We start from the raw sequence: 19480 nt of genomic DNA, 5'->3' as shown, positions 1-19480 counted from the left end.
AATTGAGACATGAGAAGTACAATTTCCCTAATGACTTTCTCCACATCTTTGAAAAAGGTGCTCATTTCCAGCACATAGGCTGCAGATACTTTACACCATTTTGCCAAATATCTAGGAGTACCACAGGGTAAACAAGAAAGGCTCAGCACACTATTTTATTAATAACATTACAAACAACTTCCTGCCATTAGTCCAAATGTGCACCATTCAAAACAGGTGTTTGCTAGATGTAAAAGATACATTAAAATCTGAAGTACAAAATCATTTAATACATCTAAAATCCTTCTGGTTAAAACATGACCACAATAATTAGCATGTTTTGTAATTCTTCAATCTGTTTTTTTCCAAATAAAGTCCGAACTGAAAGACTAACATGATTAATAGAAATGCTAACGAATGATCTTGATGAATGATCCAGAATCAAACAAGCTCACTTTAAGAAGTCATTTTATTAAAACAGATTATACATTAATTTAAATATTCAGTCATATGACATCAATAAAGAAATGCACTTTATAGTAAACAATGATATCAATGTGTGTGTATACGGAAAGCATCAGATGTTTCTATACAAAACAGACAGAAGGAGCAATTTAAAAGTGATCCAATTGAGCCAGTCAAATGACAAACCACTCAGTAAAAGGTAGTTTCTAGCAGTTATCTGAATCCAAATTTTAGAATTGTACTAGTTTATTTAGAATATATAATAGTTTCAATTTCATACAGACTTTCTTTTGGAGTTTCCATCCTGCCACCGGCAATTAATATGGACAAAGTTCATGCACACCATATTCTTGATTCATGAGATTCACATAAAACATTTAACCATGATGACACTTCTACAGATTTATCAAAGAATAATCTGAGATCTTCACTGGAGTCTTCTGCACACTGCCACTGATATATACACATATTATTGCCGAGTACCATTATATGAAAGCAGAATTCAAATTTTATAAAATCTAGTACTCCAAGAAATATAAAGGGCAATTCAATTTATAGATACTAAACAAAATATCCATCATTATATATCTGCAAGCGAAAATCAGAGTAAGTTGAATAACCTTCCACATTGGCTCAACTTTTACTTATACAAGGGAACAAAGTCACAGCTGTAATTCATTTATACAATTTACAATGAAAAGCCATTAGCAAGGTCCAAATTAAAGATGATGTGTCTGTTCCATACCCGTTTTCAGTTTGTAAAATCTGTTGTACTTTACCATACTGATATTCATGAACAAACAGGAAATAAATCAAAAAGTGAAATTCTTTGAAACGTGCTTTTCTCAAATTCATTTGAACTAAACCTTATCTGTTCAAGGAATCTTTGTATTGAAAAGCAGGATGGTGACCCAGTTTTGATATAAAATACATAAAATTTTTAACAGAACTTTCAAAATATATGTATGGTAAATGCTTTCAAGTTTCCATAACCAGCTAACATATAAAGTGTCAGCATAAACAAATGTGCTTTACTCTCTTACCTCATCTAAACTATTTTCAAAACAAAAGAACTGCAATAATTCCTATACGTCCATTCTAACTGGATCACAATTATTTCCAAAAAGTACCTTTTTACAATATCTCTGCATTTCATTATTTCAGCCTTAAGTACCACTACTCAATTAATATCCATTATCCTGACAAAATTTGAAGTTTGAATGTACATAGGCCATATAATCATTGTACATATCAAGCAAAAGGAAACAATTCATGTCCATTTGGCATTGGCTAAAAGTGCATGTTTGCCAACTCCAAGTTATAAAAGCTAAATGGCGTACAAATGGTGTTTAATAGATGTGTTACACCATAAAAATTTTCATAAGCTATATGCAAAATAATCAGATTACCATCAAGGCAAAGAGAGCACATATGAAAATATCAGAGCAGCAAAACAAATCACTACACTGATAACTCAAAGTAATGCCTCAGAAAACATGCGACATTTCTTGTGCAAAAGAGCACATTAAATATAAACATGCTGCTTAAAATGTTGTTCTTAAATCATAGTTCATGAACTGATATTCAATATATATAGAACTAAAGTATTTCTATCTTGTATGTGGGATGTTAAAACAATATGAATCATTGTACACCCGGTCAACAGATTAAAATGTATGTATCATGCAACCTTTCTGGTATGGGCATCTTTTAAAAAGAAAGCCCTATTTTGATGAAGATAGACTGGTCACTCAAATAATTGACTGGCTACAAATTCCCAACATTTTCTGTTTATTCCACTGCATTTAACTGCTTAGTTTAACAATCCATTGGAAAAAAAGCTAAGATTTCAAATGCAGGATTAAATTATCTCAATCCCTTTGCAAAAATGAACATTCCACTGTGTTGTTAAAAGCCTACAGTCCTCAATAATTGCAAACTGTATTCTTATTTGCAACATCTGTAGACATTAATACATCAGCATTTTTGACAAGAAACAACTCTAACTGATATAATCTTGACACAAAGATCAGCAAGATGTGGCATATTTATCTGGTTCTTTATTCTAGTTTTAACCAAAATAGTTTTAAACTTGAATTCTGTAAACACATAGGAAATCTTGAAACCACAGATTGGAATAGACTAAGATAATATATATCACATTGTGATACTTATATATTTATGCTGCTTTCACAAGAAGGAGCAAATTCACACATTTTGAATGTTTCCAAAGTCACCTGGTCCAAATTGATCACTATTAAGACCATAAAATGTATTTATGCTAATTCTAATGTGCAAAATAATTTATTTAGGAAATGTCCTAGATTTTACTAATTTCAATTATAGCAAGCAGCCTCAATAGACTAAGACAATGAGCATTTATTTTTGACATGTTCTGTTGTCATCCATTATTCTACAAACGGTATCATTTTGATTAGGACCAAAATATGTAAAGTGCATATTACAGGTAGTCACAGGGCCATGTGTGCTACTCTTACTCTTTTAATTAGGTTACAATGAAAACACTAATATAAACTTCATGCTTATGATCAGCAAAACTACTAACATTTAATGTTTTAAAGATGGCTTTAACCAGATTTGAAAAGGGACTTGGATTGTTTGATGACATGTGAAATTCCTTTGTTCTAAACCATGATTGTGACATTGCATTTCATTCTCCAAAGCTGGGAGCCCCTTTGTTCTTTTTAGTCTACTCATTTGATATCAAGCAGTTCCTTCACATAAACAAATATATTATCTTACTTGATACACCATAATGCCACATGTAATAGATTTGAAAATACAGTTGCCACCAAATATATATAACTCTGAACAATTTGATTGTAACCAATTTACAAGGTCAATAGTGAAGAGGAGGACAATCAAATTGACTGTTTGATTAAAGCAAATGTTATAGAATGTGTTCTTTCACAACAGATAGACATGGTTCAACCATATAGCATGTGCAATTCAGTTAGCAATACCTTATTAATTTTTTTTTAAAAAGTTGTCCTTCCATCTTGCTATCTTTATAATGAGCAACAAAACTCCATCAATATGCCTTACTTATTTCAGCTACCAGTGCCATACTGTACCATTAACATGTTCACTATTAAGGCAGTTGTGCAAAGCTGTACTGTAGTATTGCCCAACAATTAGTCTTTAACCGCTACTGGCCTAAAAGTTAGCACTGATCGATGGACTTATAGTTCCCTGAATATAATCATTTCCATTCATACAACATTTATTCCCCCACTTGTCACGGCTGAAGTCCTCTTATTGCAGAATGTCATGTTAGGTCCATTTTGATGGCCACCTTTAATAAGCGAAGACTTCAACTCCATCTGGCAAGCCAAAATGGCAGCATCCAATTCAGTATGAGCCCTATGCACAACATAAAACATCAATCCAACGCTGATACAGATCTGCAAACAGAAGAAGCAAATAGTATAAGCACATGGACTATTTAGTGAACACAGGGAGTCACTGTACAAATTGAGATTTGAACTCCCCATACAGACTGGCATTAGCATTATAAATCCACCTGTTTAAAAGTACTACAATTTTGCAGCCTTAATCACAAAAATCCAACTTGCACAGCGTGAAACAAAACTTATGATGTTTCTTATCCATTCGTCATGCAACAAAAGATTTTTTAAAAAGTGACAAAAGGAACTTAATCAAACAGGAGTTTTAAAGATTAAGGTAGTGTGGAAGGAATTTAAAGTAAGACTTTAACTAAATACTTTCCAATATTAGTCAACAAAGGAGAGAGTGACAGGTGAATAGGATTCAAATAGAGATGAGTAGAAAAGATAGAAGACCACTTCCAAGGGCAATGGAATAGATAACCCTCAAGGTGACAAAGCCACAGATGGGGGTGCATTCAATAGTTGGGTTGAGGTAGGGGTGAAGGCCAATAATTTTACAGTAGGTGAAATAAAGCTGTCTTTCTAATGCAGGCAATGTGGAATCAGTAAATGAGCTTAGGTCTAATATGGGACTAAAATTACAGCCAGCCTAGTTTAGTCCAAGGCAGTGGGTGAGGGGGAATTGAGAAGTGAGATGTGAACAAAGGTTTTACACAGCAATGGCAGGTTGGTGATTGCCTTTACTTTTTCAGAGACACCCAGAATGTCCAACAGTCAAATCTTGAATTTTATTTGAGGGATAATGTGGATTTGATCTGTTTTAAGTGTTTGATAGACAGTGCCTGAAGAATAAAATCTGCCCATTTCAGTAAACATGTCGGCAAAAAAAAGAGAGGAAAGTTTAACAGTTTAATTGGAACTTAGTTAAGGAAATAGGTGATGGGTCTCATACATGATGCAAGTTCAAATCAGTTCTTGGGAGGTGACAGAAACAAGGACCAAAAAGTAACCCTTACAAGTGTACAAGAGTGAAAGAGCTAGAAAGGTCACAATTAATCAGACTTAGAAGATATCAAATTGATATGAAGTATTTTCCATCAGTTTTCAATCAAATGGTTGCAGAGTGAGCCTTTACGTGCTGGAGGAGGCTGTGAAATAATTGTTACAGGTAACTGGGATTCAGTTTTAAAAAAAAGAGAATACGGGGTAGCACGGTGGCTAGCATTGCTGCCGCACAGTCCCAGGGTCCCAGGTTCAATACCAGCCTCAGGCGACTGTCTGTGTGGAGTTTGCACATTTGCCCTGTGTTTTTGTGGATTTCCTCCCACAGTCCAAAGATGTGCAAGTCAGGTGAATTGACCATGTTAAATTGCTCATAGTGTTAGGTGTATTAATCAGAGGGCAGTGGGCTGCTCTTCAGAGGGTCGGTGTGGACTTGTTGGGCCGAAGGGCCTGTTTCCACACTGTAGGGAATCTAATCTAAAAGAAGAGTCACCAGGCCTTTACTGCATGCATATTGCTAAGTTAAAGGAACTCAGGAGATGGTAGCATTAACTTCAATTTTACAATCTAGATTACATGAGGAAATAATGTCAAGGGACTGAACAGTGTTAAAATAAAACATTTGTCCCTTTTTTTCTTCTTGAAGAAAAAAGTCACAGAACAGTTATCTGGTAAAAGTTAAATGCAAGCTCTTGGAATATACAACCACAATCATAAATTTATGGGTTTTAATTATAAAACACAAATTAAACAAACAAACTCTGTATTGTAATCTGAGGCAAGGATCAATGGGCATAGGATCAAGTAAATTCAAGAAATAAACATGTGGTTCCAAGTAGACAAGATTCGCAACTCATTGGAATCTGTATTCTGCTATTGTCAGGGATCTATTCCATTAGACTGGACTCTGCTTAAGCACTCAACACTGGGATCAGGGCCCCAATAAATCATTTAACTAGGACTTGGACAAGGATTTAAACTAAGAGAGGCACAGGGAGATAAATGGAAATTCAGAAGTCTAAAGAAAAACGTTGACTGGAGAGAGGGATAAAAATAGAAATTGCTGAAAAAGCTCAGCAGGTCTGGCAGCATCTGTAGAATGAAATCAGAGTTAATGTTTTGGGTTGAGTGACCCTTCCTCAGAACTAAAGACTGCAGTGCAGCAAATTGCTAAAGACAATCAGAATGGAATAAGAAGAGACAATGTTTAATGCTAATTACACATTGAATAAAGCCAAGCAACCAGTTTAAAAATGTTAAAAGCTCTTATCTGAATGTGTAAAGCGCTCACAATAAAACAGATGAATTAATGACACAGAGATAAATAGTTTAGATCTAATTGATATTTCTGTAATATCAAAGTTCAGACAATTATTCCATGTTGCACCACATTTTGTAACAACAGATAGTAAAAAATACTGAGTAGCCAGATAGCAAAATAAAAGGACTATAGTAAGAAATGGTCTTGGCTCTGAAGATAATTAATCAGACCCAGTATGGGTAGAGATTAGAAATAAAAAAGGTCAGAAAGCACTCTGGGCCCATAAACTACTCCCACAAAACAGTTATAAATGTGAGACACAGAAAGCAGGATTTGCATGAATCAAGATCCATGTGTACTGCTGACGACTAATACAGGCCACTACCCTTTTAATGTCAAAGCTAAACATTAAGACTGGGACTATATTTATTAGAACTTAAAAAATGAGGGGGATCTTATAGAAACATAAAACTACCATCAAGTTATAGATAAGATAGAAGCAGGGAGGTTGTTTCCACGAGCAGATGAAACTAGAACTGGGGGAAATAGCCTCAAAATAAGGGAGAGCAGATTTAGGACCGAGTTGAGCAAGAACTTCTTCACCAAAACGGTTGTGAATCTGTGAAATTCTCTTGCCAGTGAAGCAGTTGAGGCTACCTCACTGAACATTTTTAAGGCAGAGGTAGATAGATCTTTGAACAGTAAAGGAATTAAGGGTTATGGTGAGCACATGGCTAAGTGGAGCTGAGTCCACAAAAAGATTAGCCATGATCTTAATGAATGACGTAGCAGGCTTGATGGGCCAGATGACCTACTCCTACTCTAATGTTTTTATGCATCTGCACTCCACTCATACGACAGGAGAACAATTTGCCAATCTTGAGACAAATGCACAAGAATCACACTCCTCTCAGTCCCTGACAAAACAGTCATCAAAATCGTTCTGAACTGTTTAGTGCAAGATCTCATCCAGGATATGCTGCAAAAGGATCAGTACAGTTTCAAAAACGATCATGGATTCACTGACATGGTGCTTGCAGTTAGAAAGCTCCAGCAGAAATGCCAAGAACAGAACATGAACCAGTGCACCACGTTTGTTGCCCTGTTCGAGGCCATCATTGCAAATAAACATAGAGACAACCTTTGGAAGGCAATGATGAAGCTTGGCTGTGCTGAAAAGATCATGGCAATTATTCAGCAATTCCACAATAGCAAGCTAATGTATGTGTGAGTCTTCTGATTCACTCCCAATTACAAGTGGAGTTAAACTGGGTTTCAACCTAGTGCCAACCTTTTACAGCATATATTTTGCCAATATACTCAGAGGTCTCAGACAGAACGCTCTCAACCTGAAACACATCAGGTAAAACTAAAGGGGCCTCAATAACATGGTCTATGATGAGCAATGTCGCAGTGAAGTCTAGTAAGGCCTCTCTCAACATCACGAACCTCACTGCATCTTTTAACCAAAGCACATCAAAGTAAGAATCTTGCTAGGCAACGGAGAATTGACTACTTAGGGGGATTACTGCTCATGCAATTAATAAATGTAACATCCAGCCTCATTAACATATAGCTTCCTATTATTCCTCCCAGCAAACTAGTCACCATTTTCAACGTGGAAGGCAGATCAAGTACTTGGCGACTTCAGCTCATTGCTGGCTGTGAACGGCTTCCACATGAAACATCGCACAGCAGCATCTCAGGGCAAGATCCATAAACACCAACTGTGCATACCCATCACCCAGACAATGATATACAATAATGGCCAGTTCCTGAGGATCCTCACAGCAACACTCCAATTCACTTGCAGCATGCTTAAGAAGTATAAATGCCTGCATTGCAGATCACATCGGCAATGAGCACTGCAGGGCTATAGAGGCTGAGTCCGTGACGTCGAATAATTCTTCCGTCGCCTCCGCCTCCGAGCTTACTTTCACAATCAGGATTCCCACCCACCTTCCGAGGACCCTTCGCCCACCTCCAACACACTGCGTCCACCTGGACACCCCGCGCTGGCCTATTACCTGCCCTCAACCTCTTCATTTCCAACTGCCGCCGGGACATTAACCGTCTCAACCTGTCTACCCCCCCCTCCCCCACTCCAACCTCTCACCCTCACAACGCGCAGCCCTCCAATCCCTCTGCTCCAATCCCAACCTCATCATCAAGCCAGCGGATAAAGGGGGCGCAGTGGTAGTTTGGCGCACTGGCCTCTACACCGCTGAAGCCAAACGCCAAGTCCAGGACACCTCTTCCTACTGCCCCCTCGACCATGAGCCACCCCCCATCACCAAACCATCATCTCCCATACCATACAGAACCTCATCACCTCAGGAGATCTCCCACCCACAGCTTCCAACCTCATGGTCCGGGAACCCCACACTGCCTGGTTCTACCTCTTTCCCAAGATCCACAAGCCTGACCACCCTGGCCGACCAATTGTCTCAGCATGCTCCTGCCCCACTGAACTCAGCTTCACCTACCTCGACACTGTTTTATCCCCCCTAGTCCAGGAATGCCCCACATACTTTCGAGACACCACCCACGCCCTCCACCTCCTCCAAGAATTCCGTTTCCCTGGCCCCCAATGCCTCATCTTCACCATGGATATCTAATTCCTCTACACCTCCATCCAGGGCCTCCAAGCCCTCTGTTTTTTCCTCTCCAGACGTCCCCAACAGTACCCTTCCATCGACACTCTGATTCATTTGGCTGAACTGGTCCTCACCCTTAACAATTTCTCCTTCGAATCCTCCCACTTCCTCCAGACCAAAGGGGTAGCAATGGGCACACATATGGGCCCCAGCTATGCCTGTCTCTTTGTTGGTTACGTAGAACAGTTGATCTTCCGTAATTACACCGGCACCACTCCCCACCTCTTCCTCCGCTACACTGATGACTGCATTGGCGCCACCTCGTGCTCCCGCGAGGAGGTTGAGCAATTTATCAACTTCACCAACACATTCCACCCTGACCTTAAATTTACCTGGACATTTCTCTGACACCTCCCTCCCCTTCCTGGACCTCTCCATCTCCATTAATGACAACCGACTTGACACTGACATTTTTTACAAACCCAACTCCCACAGCTACCTGGATTACACCTCTTCCCACCCTACCTCTTGCAAAAATGCCATCCCGTATTCCCAATTCCTCCGCCGTATCTGCTCCCAGGAGGACCAGTTCCACCACAGAACACACCAGATGGCCTCCTTCTTTAGAGACTGCAATTCCCCTTCCCACGTGGTTAAAGATGCCCTCCAACGCATCTCGTCCACATCCCGCACCTCCGCCCTCAGACCCCACCCCTCCAACCGTAACAAGGACAGAACGCCCCTAGTGCTCACCTTCCACCCTACCAACCTTCGCATAAACCAAATCATCCGCCGACATTTCCGCCACCTCCAAAAAGACCCCACCACCAGGGATATATTTCCCTCCCCACCCCTTTCTGCCTTCCGCAAAGACCATTCCCTCAGTGACTATCTGGTCAGGTCCACGCCCCCCTACAACCCACCCTCCCCTGCCACCGCAGGAACTGTAAAACCTGCGGCCGTACCTCCTCCCTCACCTCTATCCAAGGCCCTAAAGGAGCCTTCCACCTCCAAAGTTTTACCTGCACATCCACTAATATCATTTATTGTATCCGTTGCTCCAGATGCAGTCTCCTCTACATTGGGGAGACTGGGCGCCTCCTGGCAAAGCGCTTTAGGGAACATCTCCGGGACACCCGCACCAATCAACCACACCGCCCTGTGGCCCAACATTTCAACTCCCCCTCCCACTCTGCCAAGGACATGGAGGTCCTAGGTCTCCTTCACCACCGCTCCCTCACCACCAGACGCCTGGAGGAGGAACGCCTCATCTTCCACCTCGGAACACTTCAACCCCAGGGCATCAATGTGGACATCAACAGTTTCCTCATTTCCCCTTCCCCCACCTCACCCTAGTTCCAAACTTCCAGCACAGCACTGTCCCCATGACTTGTCCTACGTGCCCATCTCCTTTTCCACCTATTCACTCCACCCTCCCCTCCCTGACCTATCACCTTCATCCCCTCCCCCATTCACCTATTGTACTCTGTTACTTTCTCCCCACCCCCATCCTCCTCTAGCTTATCTCTCCACGCTTCAGGCTCTCTGCCTTTATTCCTGAAGGGCTTTTGCCCGAAATGTCTATTTCGTTGGTCCTTGGATGCTGTCTGAACTGCTGTGCTCTTCCAGCACCACTAATCTAGAATCTGGTTTCCAGCATCTGCAGTCATTGTTTTTACCTCATTAAGTTTATTCCTATCCTTGATATTGTCAGCTATTCCATTCAACATCAATACATTCGCACAGAGGTCAAGGAAGGAATAGTGATGTTTGACGAAGAGGGGCATTGGTGCCAGCAGAACCTATTGCCCTGGTTCATCTCATTTCCAAATGCGGCAGTAGGCTCGCAATATCAATCCTGATGCATACTGTATGGACAGGATACCAGACGTCATGGTGGCACAGTTACAATGTGAGATAAATCAAGACTCAAACAAACCAATGTTAATGCTTTTGCAAAATATTTCTTGAATAGGAGTAACATCACCAAGGTGCTCTAAAAAAGGTTATTTACTTCTTTCCCTCCCACTACATTTCAGGTTATGAGCAAAGGTGAAGAGCGCCTGCTTGACTGTACAGCACTTTGGCATTTGAGATTTGGTTGACAAAGGCAAGTGGACCCCTCAGCTAAAATGGTCTAGAATTGGAGGGATATGGAAAACAGAAAAGGGTGGAGGTGAAGGATCTGCCACTTCTGACATTTCCAGAGAGGAGAGGAGTGCGTGTGATGGCAGAAGTGACCTGGAACTGCCCTGTCTCCTTATGAGGAAGGAGCACCCAGAGTGAGTACCAAGTTCCCTTGTTGTCATGCCTTTGGCCTTAATACTGGCACAGCTGAATATAAGGCATTGACATGCCCCAGATGAGCAAGTAAGCAGTGCAGAGGTCATACATGGTTTGTATGGGGGTGGGGGCATAAATAACAAGATAAGTGATGGAAGGTATTGCACACATTAGTGAGAGAGGTACAGCAGAAGATTTGGAAGGAGGTGAGTGCAGTGGCAGAAATGGAGTGAGGTAAGTACATGCAGCTTGCCCCAGTAGAACAGTGAACATCCTTGACCTCCTTGCATCACAGCTGTCCATTCCTATTGACCTGGGTGGTGACCTCTGACCAGACTGCCAGAGTGAGATGGTGTGGCACACTGCCCTCCTCTAGACCACCCTGTCCACCAGGGCCTCACATTCCCTATCAGAGGGTCTCAATACCACTGTCCCCTCCTTAGACATCTTGTGAACAACTGTCTTTTGACCAACAGCACAGTTTCAGAATGTCAGAGCTTGGTAAACAATATTTGCAATATTATGAAAGATGAATTCCTGGAGTGTATACTAAGACGCCTTTTAGACCAAAGTGTTGAGGAAACACCAAAGGAACAGGCTCTCAGATTTTTTGCAGTGCCAAGGAAAATTAAATAGCCTGATTGTGGATAGGCAATGGCTTAATACTTAAGCAACAAAAAAATGTTATGCTTCTTTCTGGTGCAAAGCACATTAGGAAAAGTGGCCCAACCATGACTAACAGAAAACATTAACAGAAGTGTTAAATCAAAACAGAAGTCACAAAGTTGCTCAGAAAATTAGCAAGCAGGAGGAATGGGAGCAGTTTAGAGTTCAAATAAGAAGGGTAAAATAGACAAGAGTAAACTTGCAAGGAACATAAAAGTAGTGCCTAAACGTGAAATGATTAGCACAGACAAGTACTAATTTGGTAATGGAGAACAGCAGATTTGATCATGGAGAGGAAGTAAATTGCAGAGCAATTCCCCACAAAGGATTATAGAAATTCATAGAAATACTCAGGAATTAAGGTTCTAATAAAAAAAAGAATTGAAGGATTTTTGTTTTTAAAATGTGCTAGAGAAATTGATGGGACCGAGAGCTCAAAATCCCAACAATATGATAAATGTATATCCCCAGGGTATGAAAGGTGGTGACCAGTGATACAGAAATAGTGGATTTGTCAATTATCAGTTTCCAAAAATCTGTACATTCTAAAACAACACAGGGTGGCAAATGTAACCCCACTATTTAAAAAAGGGAGAGAGAAAACAAGATTTTAAAGACAGGTTAGCTGAAGGTCAATAGCAACACCAATAGGAAAATGCTAGAGTCTAAAGGATATGATAACAGGACACTTAGAACTGTTGTCAGAATTAAAGTCAACATAGATTTATGAAAGGGAAATTGCATTTGACACGCTCGTTAGAAGCTTTGGAGGACTTAACTAATAGAATATATAAGTGAGAACCAGGGAATGAAGTAAATTTGAATTTTCACAAAACTCTGTTAAAAATCCCACAAAAGGTTAGTGTGCAGAATTAAAGCACATGGGACTGGGAGTAGTATACTGGCATGGACTGAGAAGTGGTTCATAGATAACAAACAGAAAAGATGCAAATAAGTATTTTCTGGAAAGCAAAGCAGTGACTAATAGGATATTACAGAAATCAGTGCTTAGTCCCCAACTATTTGCAGTATATATCAATGATTCAGGCAAGGGAACCAAATGTAATACTTCCAGGTTTGTTGATGTGACCGAGAAGGTGAGGAGCATATAAAGAAGCTTCAAGGCTCTTTGATCAAGTTAACACGTTATATTGCATCAACCAAGTACAAGTGTGAAGTTATTCATTTTGGTAGGCAACTGGTGATAGATTGACAAATGTTGATGTACAAAGAGATGTGGATGTCCTTGTATACCAGTCACTAAAACTAACATGCAAGTGCAGCAAGCAGGTAGGAAGGCAACTTGTATGTTGGCCGTCATTGCAAAAAGCAATTCAGTACAGGTGCGAGAATGTCTTATGGCAGGGAACAGAGTTCCTTGATGTAGAGTATAGAGCCTGAGATTATCCTGTGTAGTTTTAACTCCTTATAAAAAAAAAGATATAGTTCTCATGGGAGGGAATGCAGTGATAGCTCAACTTATTGATTCCAGAGATAGCAAGATTGTAGCAATTAGACCTGTACCCTATGTACTTCAGTAAAATGAGAGGGCATCTCATTAAAAGTTATACAGTTTTGTCAGGGCTAGACAGACTGAATGCAGGGAAGTTTTTCCTCTGATGGGGGCATCTAAAATGAGGGGTTATCTGAGATGTGAAGAAAGTTCTTCACTAACAAGTGGTCAACTTATAAAATTCTTTACACAAAAAAAAGAGGTAGAAGTGAAGTCACTGAATGTAATAAAGAATGTAACTTAGAAGCTAAAAGGTGTTGAGAGGCATGGACAGAGTGGGAATATGGCATTGAGATCAGACACAATAATATTGAATTATACAGCAGATTCAAATGGATCAAATATCTTACTCTTGCTCCTAATTATAAACTAAGGATCATAATTCATCTCAATTCCACATTGCTTGAAAACTACAGTATCTGATCACAAACAAGAATCTTAAACAAAATCATTTAAGTAGATACATTGCAGAGTTGCCCAAGATTGACTCCATAAATAAACTAAGGTGACAATAAATAAACAACCTGGTAACATTAAATAAATAATTCAAAGTATTGAAAAATGCATTCCAAATAAAAATTAGTAACCATTCACAGCTTATTGCAGATGGTAAAGTACACTATTAAATTAAAAGATGTTTACGATCAACATTATAAATAGCTTTGTTTTGCTGCTGTATGGATCTCCAAGTGCAACAGCGTATTCTGTATTCAGAAGTTAAAGCTACAGCAGAGAACGTCCTAGTGACTGCAGTGGCACACAGTATAGAGGGAACATTGCTTACAATGTGGTAAAAATAATGGTAACACTGAGGACCAAAGTGTTTCCAAAGTGAAAGACCTAAAGTTAATAAAAAACAAAAAAGAACAGAATAGAATGAGTGATGTAACCATATAGATTAGATTCCCTACAGGGTGGAAACAGGCCATTCGGCCCAACAAGTCCATATCAACCCTCCTAAGAGCAGCCCACCCAGACCCATTCCCTTACATTCACCCCTGACTAATGCACCTAACACTACGGGCAATTTAGCATAGCCAATTCACCTAACCTGCACATTTTTGGAATGTGGGAGAAAACAGGAGCACCCGGAGCAGACACAGGAAGAATGTGCAAACTACACACAGACAGTTGCCCAAGGCAGGAATTGAACCCGGGTCCCTGGCGCTGTGAAGCAGCAGTGCTAACCACTGAGCCACCGTGCCACCCTAAAGTTAAGAATATGGTTAAGAGATAGATATGCACATAAGTTTATAAAAGGATTAGTAAAGTATGTATTGGCCTGTTAGAGGCACAAAGAAATGAAGAAATGGTAGAGACTGTGAACAAACATGCTGTGTGCAGCTTACATACAAGAAACATGGAGTCAAGGAGCTAATAAGTGAGAAAATTAAGTCCTATAAAACTGCAAAACCTAATGACATAGCTAATAGGGCTCTGAAAAATAGCACCATGGAGATAATGGATATACTGGTTATGACTTTTCAAAATTATTCATATTCCAGAAGTGGAAAGAGATTGAAAGGGAGTAAAGGTAACTCCACTATTCAGTAAAGGAGGGAAGTAAACAGGGAAATGCAGAGCAGTTAGCCAGACATTACTAATCAGGAAATTGCTGCAATCTTATTAAAGAAGATCAAAGAATGCACTTTGAAAATCATAGTATGATCAAAATCAATACAATTACAACTAGGTTTTCTTTTGAGATGTAACCACCATGGTAGATCATGACTAACAAAGTGCTACAAGGAGTACTTACAGGATGAATCCCAAAATACTCTATTATGCTATGCAATAATCTCCTGCCCATTTTTTATTCAGGGAGAAGGGCAGTCATCAAGACTAAAGTCTCAGACACAATTGTGAGAGTTCAAAAGCACTGAACAAAATGGAGATAAACTTTAATCCTTTAAACTCTCAGGGACTATAAAACAGTAGACAAGGGACCAATGACAAGGCAGAATAATACTAATGCATAACAGGGATACGGCTATTAGATTAAATTGATTAATAATTCTGAAAAATATCAAATGTCAGCGTTCTGGAAAATGTTTTACCACAAGTAGTAGGAAGCAGAGACAACTGTAAAATTCAAAAGGTGCTTGGAAAAAAAAGATCTCAAGCAGAAGATGGTGACCTATTTTTAGAAATCCTAGTAGAGACAATGGATCAATAGACTTGTTTTGTACTCACTTCTATGGTCCTACACAAATTATATCCTGCAGAGTACACAGTTCTAGTCTAAAATACTGTTTGCAAAACTGTTTTCTTCCAAATCTAGAGGAATTATGAGACATGAACAGAACCCAACGCTGGAGTAACAACTTGCATTTATATAATGCTTCTAGTATATTTTGTTTGAAGATGTTTTAACCCTAGATGCATATAATGCTTTGTAAAAGTATTAGAAAAATGATGGCAAGCCAGGGTTCTTCTGACAAAATGAAAAAAACAAAATTCTCTAAAAATGAAAAGGATGGAACAGGTAAAGAGAAGATTGAAATCTGGTCAACAATTTGGGACAATCAGATCAGAGATTATTTTTCTTTCTTAGACAGGGATTCTTACTTAAATGACCCCTAATATACCACACAAATTTTTGTATACAGCATGACTACATGTAGTATGGCATTTATGCAAAGTAGCATTAATTTTATAATCCCTCTTTGCACAATACTGTAATATCAAAAGAATTTTCATTGCTAATGAGAATATAATGCAAGCAAAACAGCTTACCTGCAGACTGAATATTAAATATCCACTGACACTCTGCTCAGCAATTACATCTTCCATTGTACGTAGTGTCGTTCCCAGGTAAGAATTCAAAAGTTGAGTGGGGAGCAATCCAACTGAAGATGCAACAAGGTAATTTGGGAGAGATAAATCTGTAATCTGCAAGAGCAAAACCATACAATTAATTATTATTTCAAGGAACAAACAGTTGCATCAAATTGGGGATTTTTTTCTTCTAGTTATTTAAGTAGATTAGAGACAAGCAAACTGCTTTTATCCAAAAGGCTGACAGGAGTTTGGATGGGAATATTCAAAAGCATGACTGGTCTACAAAGACGACACTGAGAAGACATTGCCATCCAATGAAGGTTCAAGAGCAGAAAACTGGAAAAAGATCCAATGACAACATGAAGAAAAATGTCTTCACTCAGCAAATGGTCAGGACTGGAATACATTGAGCGCGTGTGGGATGAAAGCAGATTCAACGGTAGCTTTCAAAAGGGGATTGGCTTAGCATCTGAAGAGAAAGCAGATTGCAGGGCTGCAGAAAGTGGAGACAACAAGACTAGCCAAATGTTCTTGCTGAAAGCCAACATAGATGCTACATGTTGAATAACTTCCTCCTGTACTGTAACAATTTCAAGCATCCAAATGAATCCAGGATAGATGCCACGGTTAGACTGCTGTGCAAGTTATCTACAAGATGCACTGCTGCAATGCTTTAAGGATTCTGCAGCAGAAACCTCCAAATACACAACTTCTACCACCTAGAACAAGGACAGCAGGCACATGGTAACACTCCCACCTGACATGTTACCCTTCAAATTACACACTATCCCAATTATGACAGCATTTCACCATCCCTTTATTGTTGCAAGGTCAAAATTCTGCAACCCTCTAACTGTTGCAAGTTCATTTGCAGTATACTTAGCTGCTCACCATCACCTTTCTCAAAAACAAATGTTAGTCTTCACTCAATGCTCATATTCTATGAACCAAAAGAAAAACATGTCTCCGTGATATCATCCTGTATTCAATGGTATGGTCTGTAGATATCCACAGACCAAAGTCCTACTGGCTGGTAGTTTAAAAAATGCTATGATAAATGGCTTGTAACTTGTCCTTAAAGCCACCAATCAGAACTCTAACACTGCATACTTGATCAATACAGGATATACTTAACTTCAGTTTTATCCAGTCTTGGGTTCAGTGATTATTGGCAACTGTAAGAACTAAGAACTTGTTGATTGTTTATAGATTAGGATTGTAAAATATTCCATTACCACAGCTGACTCTGATCACAACAGCTGTTCTTTTTTTCCATCCAGTTTCAATGATATTCCAACTATTATAACATATCTCTATCAGATGCTCAAATTAAGCAGCTGTTTCATTATTTCCATGACAAACCTTAATTAAATATTCACTTTGGATATAATTTGCACCCATGTTCAGCAATGTATCCTGGAAACATGTATAGAAAGGAACAGCGATCCAAATATTAAAAGCTAACTGTCTAGGGACACAATGTGGGGTTGCCAGCTATGGTTGGATGAATCAATGGAGTTAAGAATGACAATCCTTACTGAAACACAAGATTGTTATGGGGTATTGTTACATGGGAGATTTAGAAAGGTTGTTTCCACTTCTGAGTGTGTCGAGGACTGGAGGGCGCAATCTCAGTGCAAAGAGTTACTCAGATAGGACAGAGATGAATAGGAATTTCTTCTATTAGAGAGTTGTAAATCTGAGGAATTCTTAACAACAGAGGGTGTGTCAAGGCTAGATCATTTAAAATATTCAAGACTGAGACAGATTCTTAAATCAGTAAGGAGATCAAGGGTTATGGGGAAAAGACAGGAAAGTGGAGTTGAGGACTATCAATTCAGTTGAATGGTGGAACATACTGAAAGAACCAGATGGTCTATTTTGACTCCCATGACAACGCAATTCTTTTTCTGATCATAGAACTACTTCCACAATGTGAAGGTGCTGCACTGTTGTGGAATGTGCGCCACTTAAAAATTATAGTCATTCAAACATCATTTTAAATTTCAAAGTAATAACAGTACATCCAAATATTTGATATGCCCCTGCAAGTCTGAATAACACCAAAAAATAACAACACTCATTTAAAGACAGCCCTTCAGAATTACCTGGCTGAAAGAAAACTACTACAGACAGTTCACGTATATCAACTTTTTACAGTGAAACATGCATATGTTTATTCATGGAGGCAGCAGCAAGTGACCAACTGAAGTAAAACAGAACCGGGTTATTGTTAAATGCTAACAAATAGCCCTTTCAAATGAGATAATAATAGACAGCTTGTGCATTATGGCTAGAGATTCAGGATCACCGCTAAAAGGACCAGAGACTTAATACCAATTGTTTCAGCACATCACATGAGTTAATTGAAATTACATTGCTCAAATATTTTTATTCCTGGTGTTGACAGATCGATGAAGCAAAAATCTAACTCAGCAAGTTAAAGGTTCAGAATAAAAGTTCAATAATAATTACTTTGTAGATCTCTCTACCATGTGGGATTTGCCGCTAAAAACTGATTTATCCAATATGAGTTCATCTCAAACAAACTTATAAATGTACTCTCAAAACAGGTAATCGCAGAATTACAGTGCCATAGGATGTCTTTTGACCCATGATGCCTGCATTAGCCGATACAGACTGCCAATCTCCTGGCCTCTCTCCATTTCTGTGCACATCATTACCAACCAAAAAATAATCTAATGCTTTTTCAATGCCTCAATTGAACCTGCCACCACCACATCTCTAAGCAATACATTGCATAGCCTAACTACTTAGCTGAAGGTGACCATAATTTTGTTTTTAACACATCATCTTCACTTCATGTGCACAGCACATCCATGGCCTCGGATTCTTGTTTTTTTTTACAAACAGAAGTGTCACCATATCTACTTTACCCTCTCATGATTCTGAAAACTTCAACCAGATCTTCTTTCAGTTGTCTTCTCCACAGGGAGAACAGTCCTAACTTTTTCAGTCTATCCTCATAGCTGAAGTTTCTCATTCCTGGTACTTTCTAGTAAATTGCTTCTGCATTTTCTCCAAAGCATTCTTTTCTTCCCTAAAGTGTGACACCCATATTTGTAGACAACACTCCAGCTGAGGTCTAACAAGTGCACACATTCAGCATCACCTTCTTGCTCTTGTACTCTAAGCCCATAATAAAGTAGGGAACACTGTATGCTTTATGTACTACTCCCTCCACCTATCCTGCTGCCTTCAAAGATGTGTGCACATATACACTGAGGTCCGTCTGTTCCTGCACCCCTTTAGAATTTTACACCCATTTTATATATTTTTTTAATTTACAGGAACATCACTACTTTTGACTCCTCAGTGACCAGTTCAAAATAGTATGTTGCATCAACTGACTTTTCATTTAATTCACCCTGGGGCGTGGGTATTGCTGATTGGCCAGCATTTATTGCCGATCCTTAGTTGCTTTTGAGAGGGGGGAGCTACCTTCTTGAACCGCTGCAGTCCATGTGCTGTTGATTGACGCACAATGTCCTTAGGGCAGGGAATTCCAAGGATTTGACATAGCAACAGTGAAGGAACAGTG

At 39.3% G+C, this 19480-nt stretch overlaps 1 protein-coding gene across 1 annotated transcript in view; it reads right to left on the bottom strand.

Annotated features, from left to right (window-relative positions):
- Nucleotides 1-430: 430 nt before the first annotated feature.
- The window catches only part of tmem64 (transmembrane protein 64), a 32033-nt gene continuing 12983 nt past the window's right edge, over nt 431-19480 (bottom strand). The window contains exons 2-3 of the mRNA XM_072570270.1: nt 15874-16029; nt 431-3869 (exon numbers count right to left, since the gene is read on the bottom strand). Of these exons, the coding sequence (XP_072426371.1) occupies nt 3678-3869; nt 15874-16029 (348 nt within the window). The 3' untranslated portion in view covers nt 431-3677. The remainder of the gene's footprint in view (nt 3870-15873; nt 16030-19480) is intronic.

Source organism: Chiloscyllium punctatum, chromosome 5 (assembly GCF_047496795.1).
Source record: "Chiloscyllium punctatum isolate Juve2018m chromosome 5, sChiPun1.3, whole genome shotgun sequence".
In the NCBI taxonomy this organism is placed as follows: Eukaryota; Metazoa; Chordata; class Chondrichthyes; order Orectolobiformes; family Hemiscylliidae; genus Chiloscyllium; species Chiloscyllium punctatum.
The sequence above is the reverse complement of the archived record's forward strand: the minus strand, read 5'-3'. Positions and strand labels throughout refer to the sequence as shown.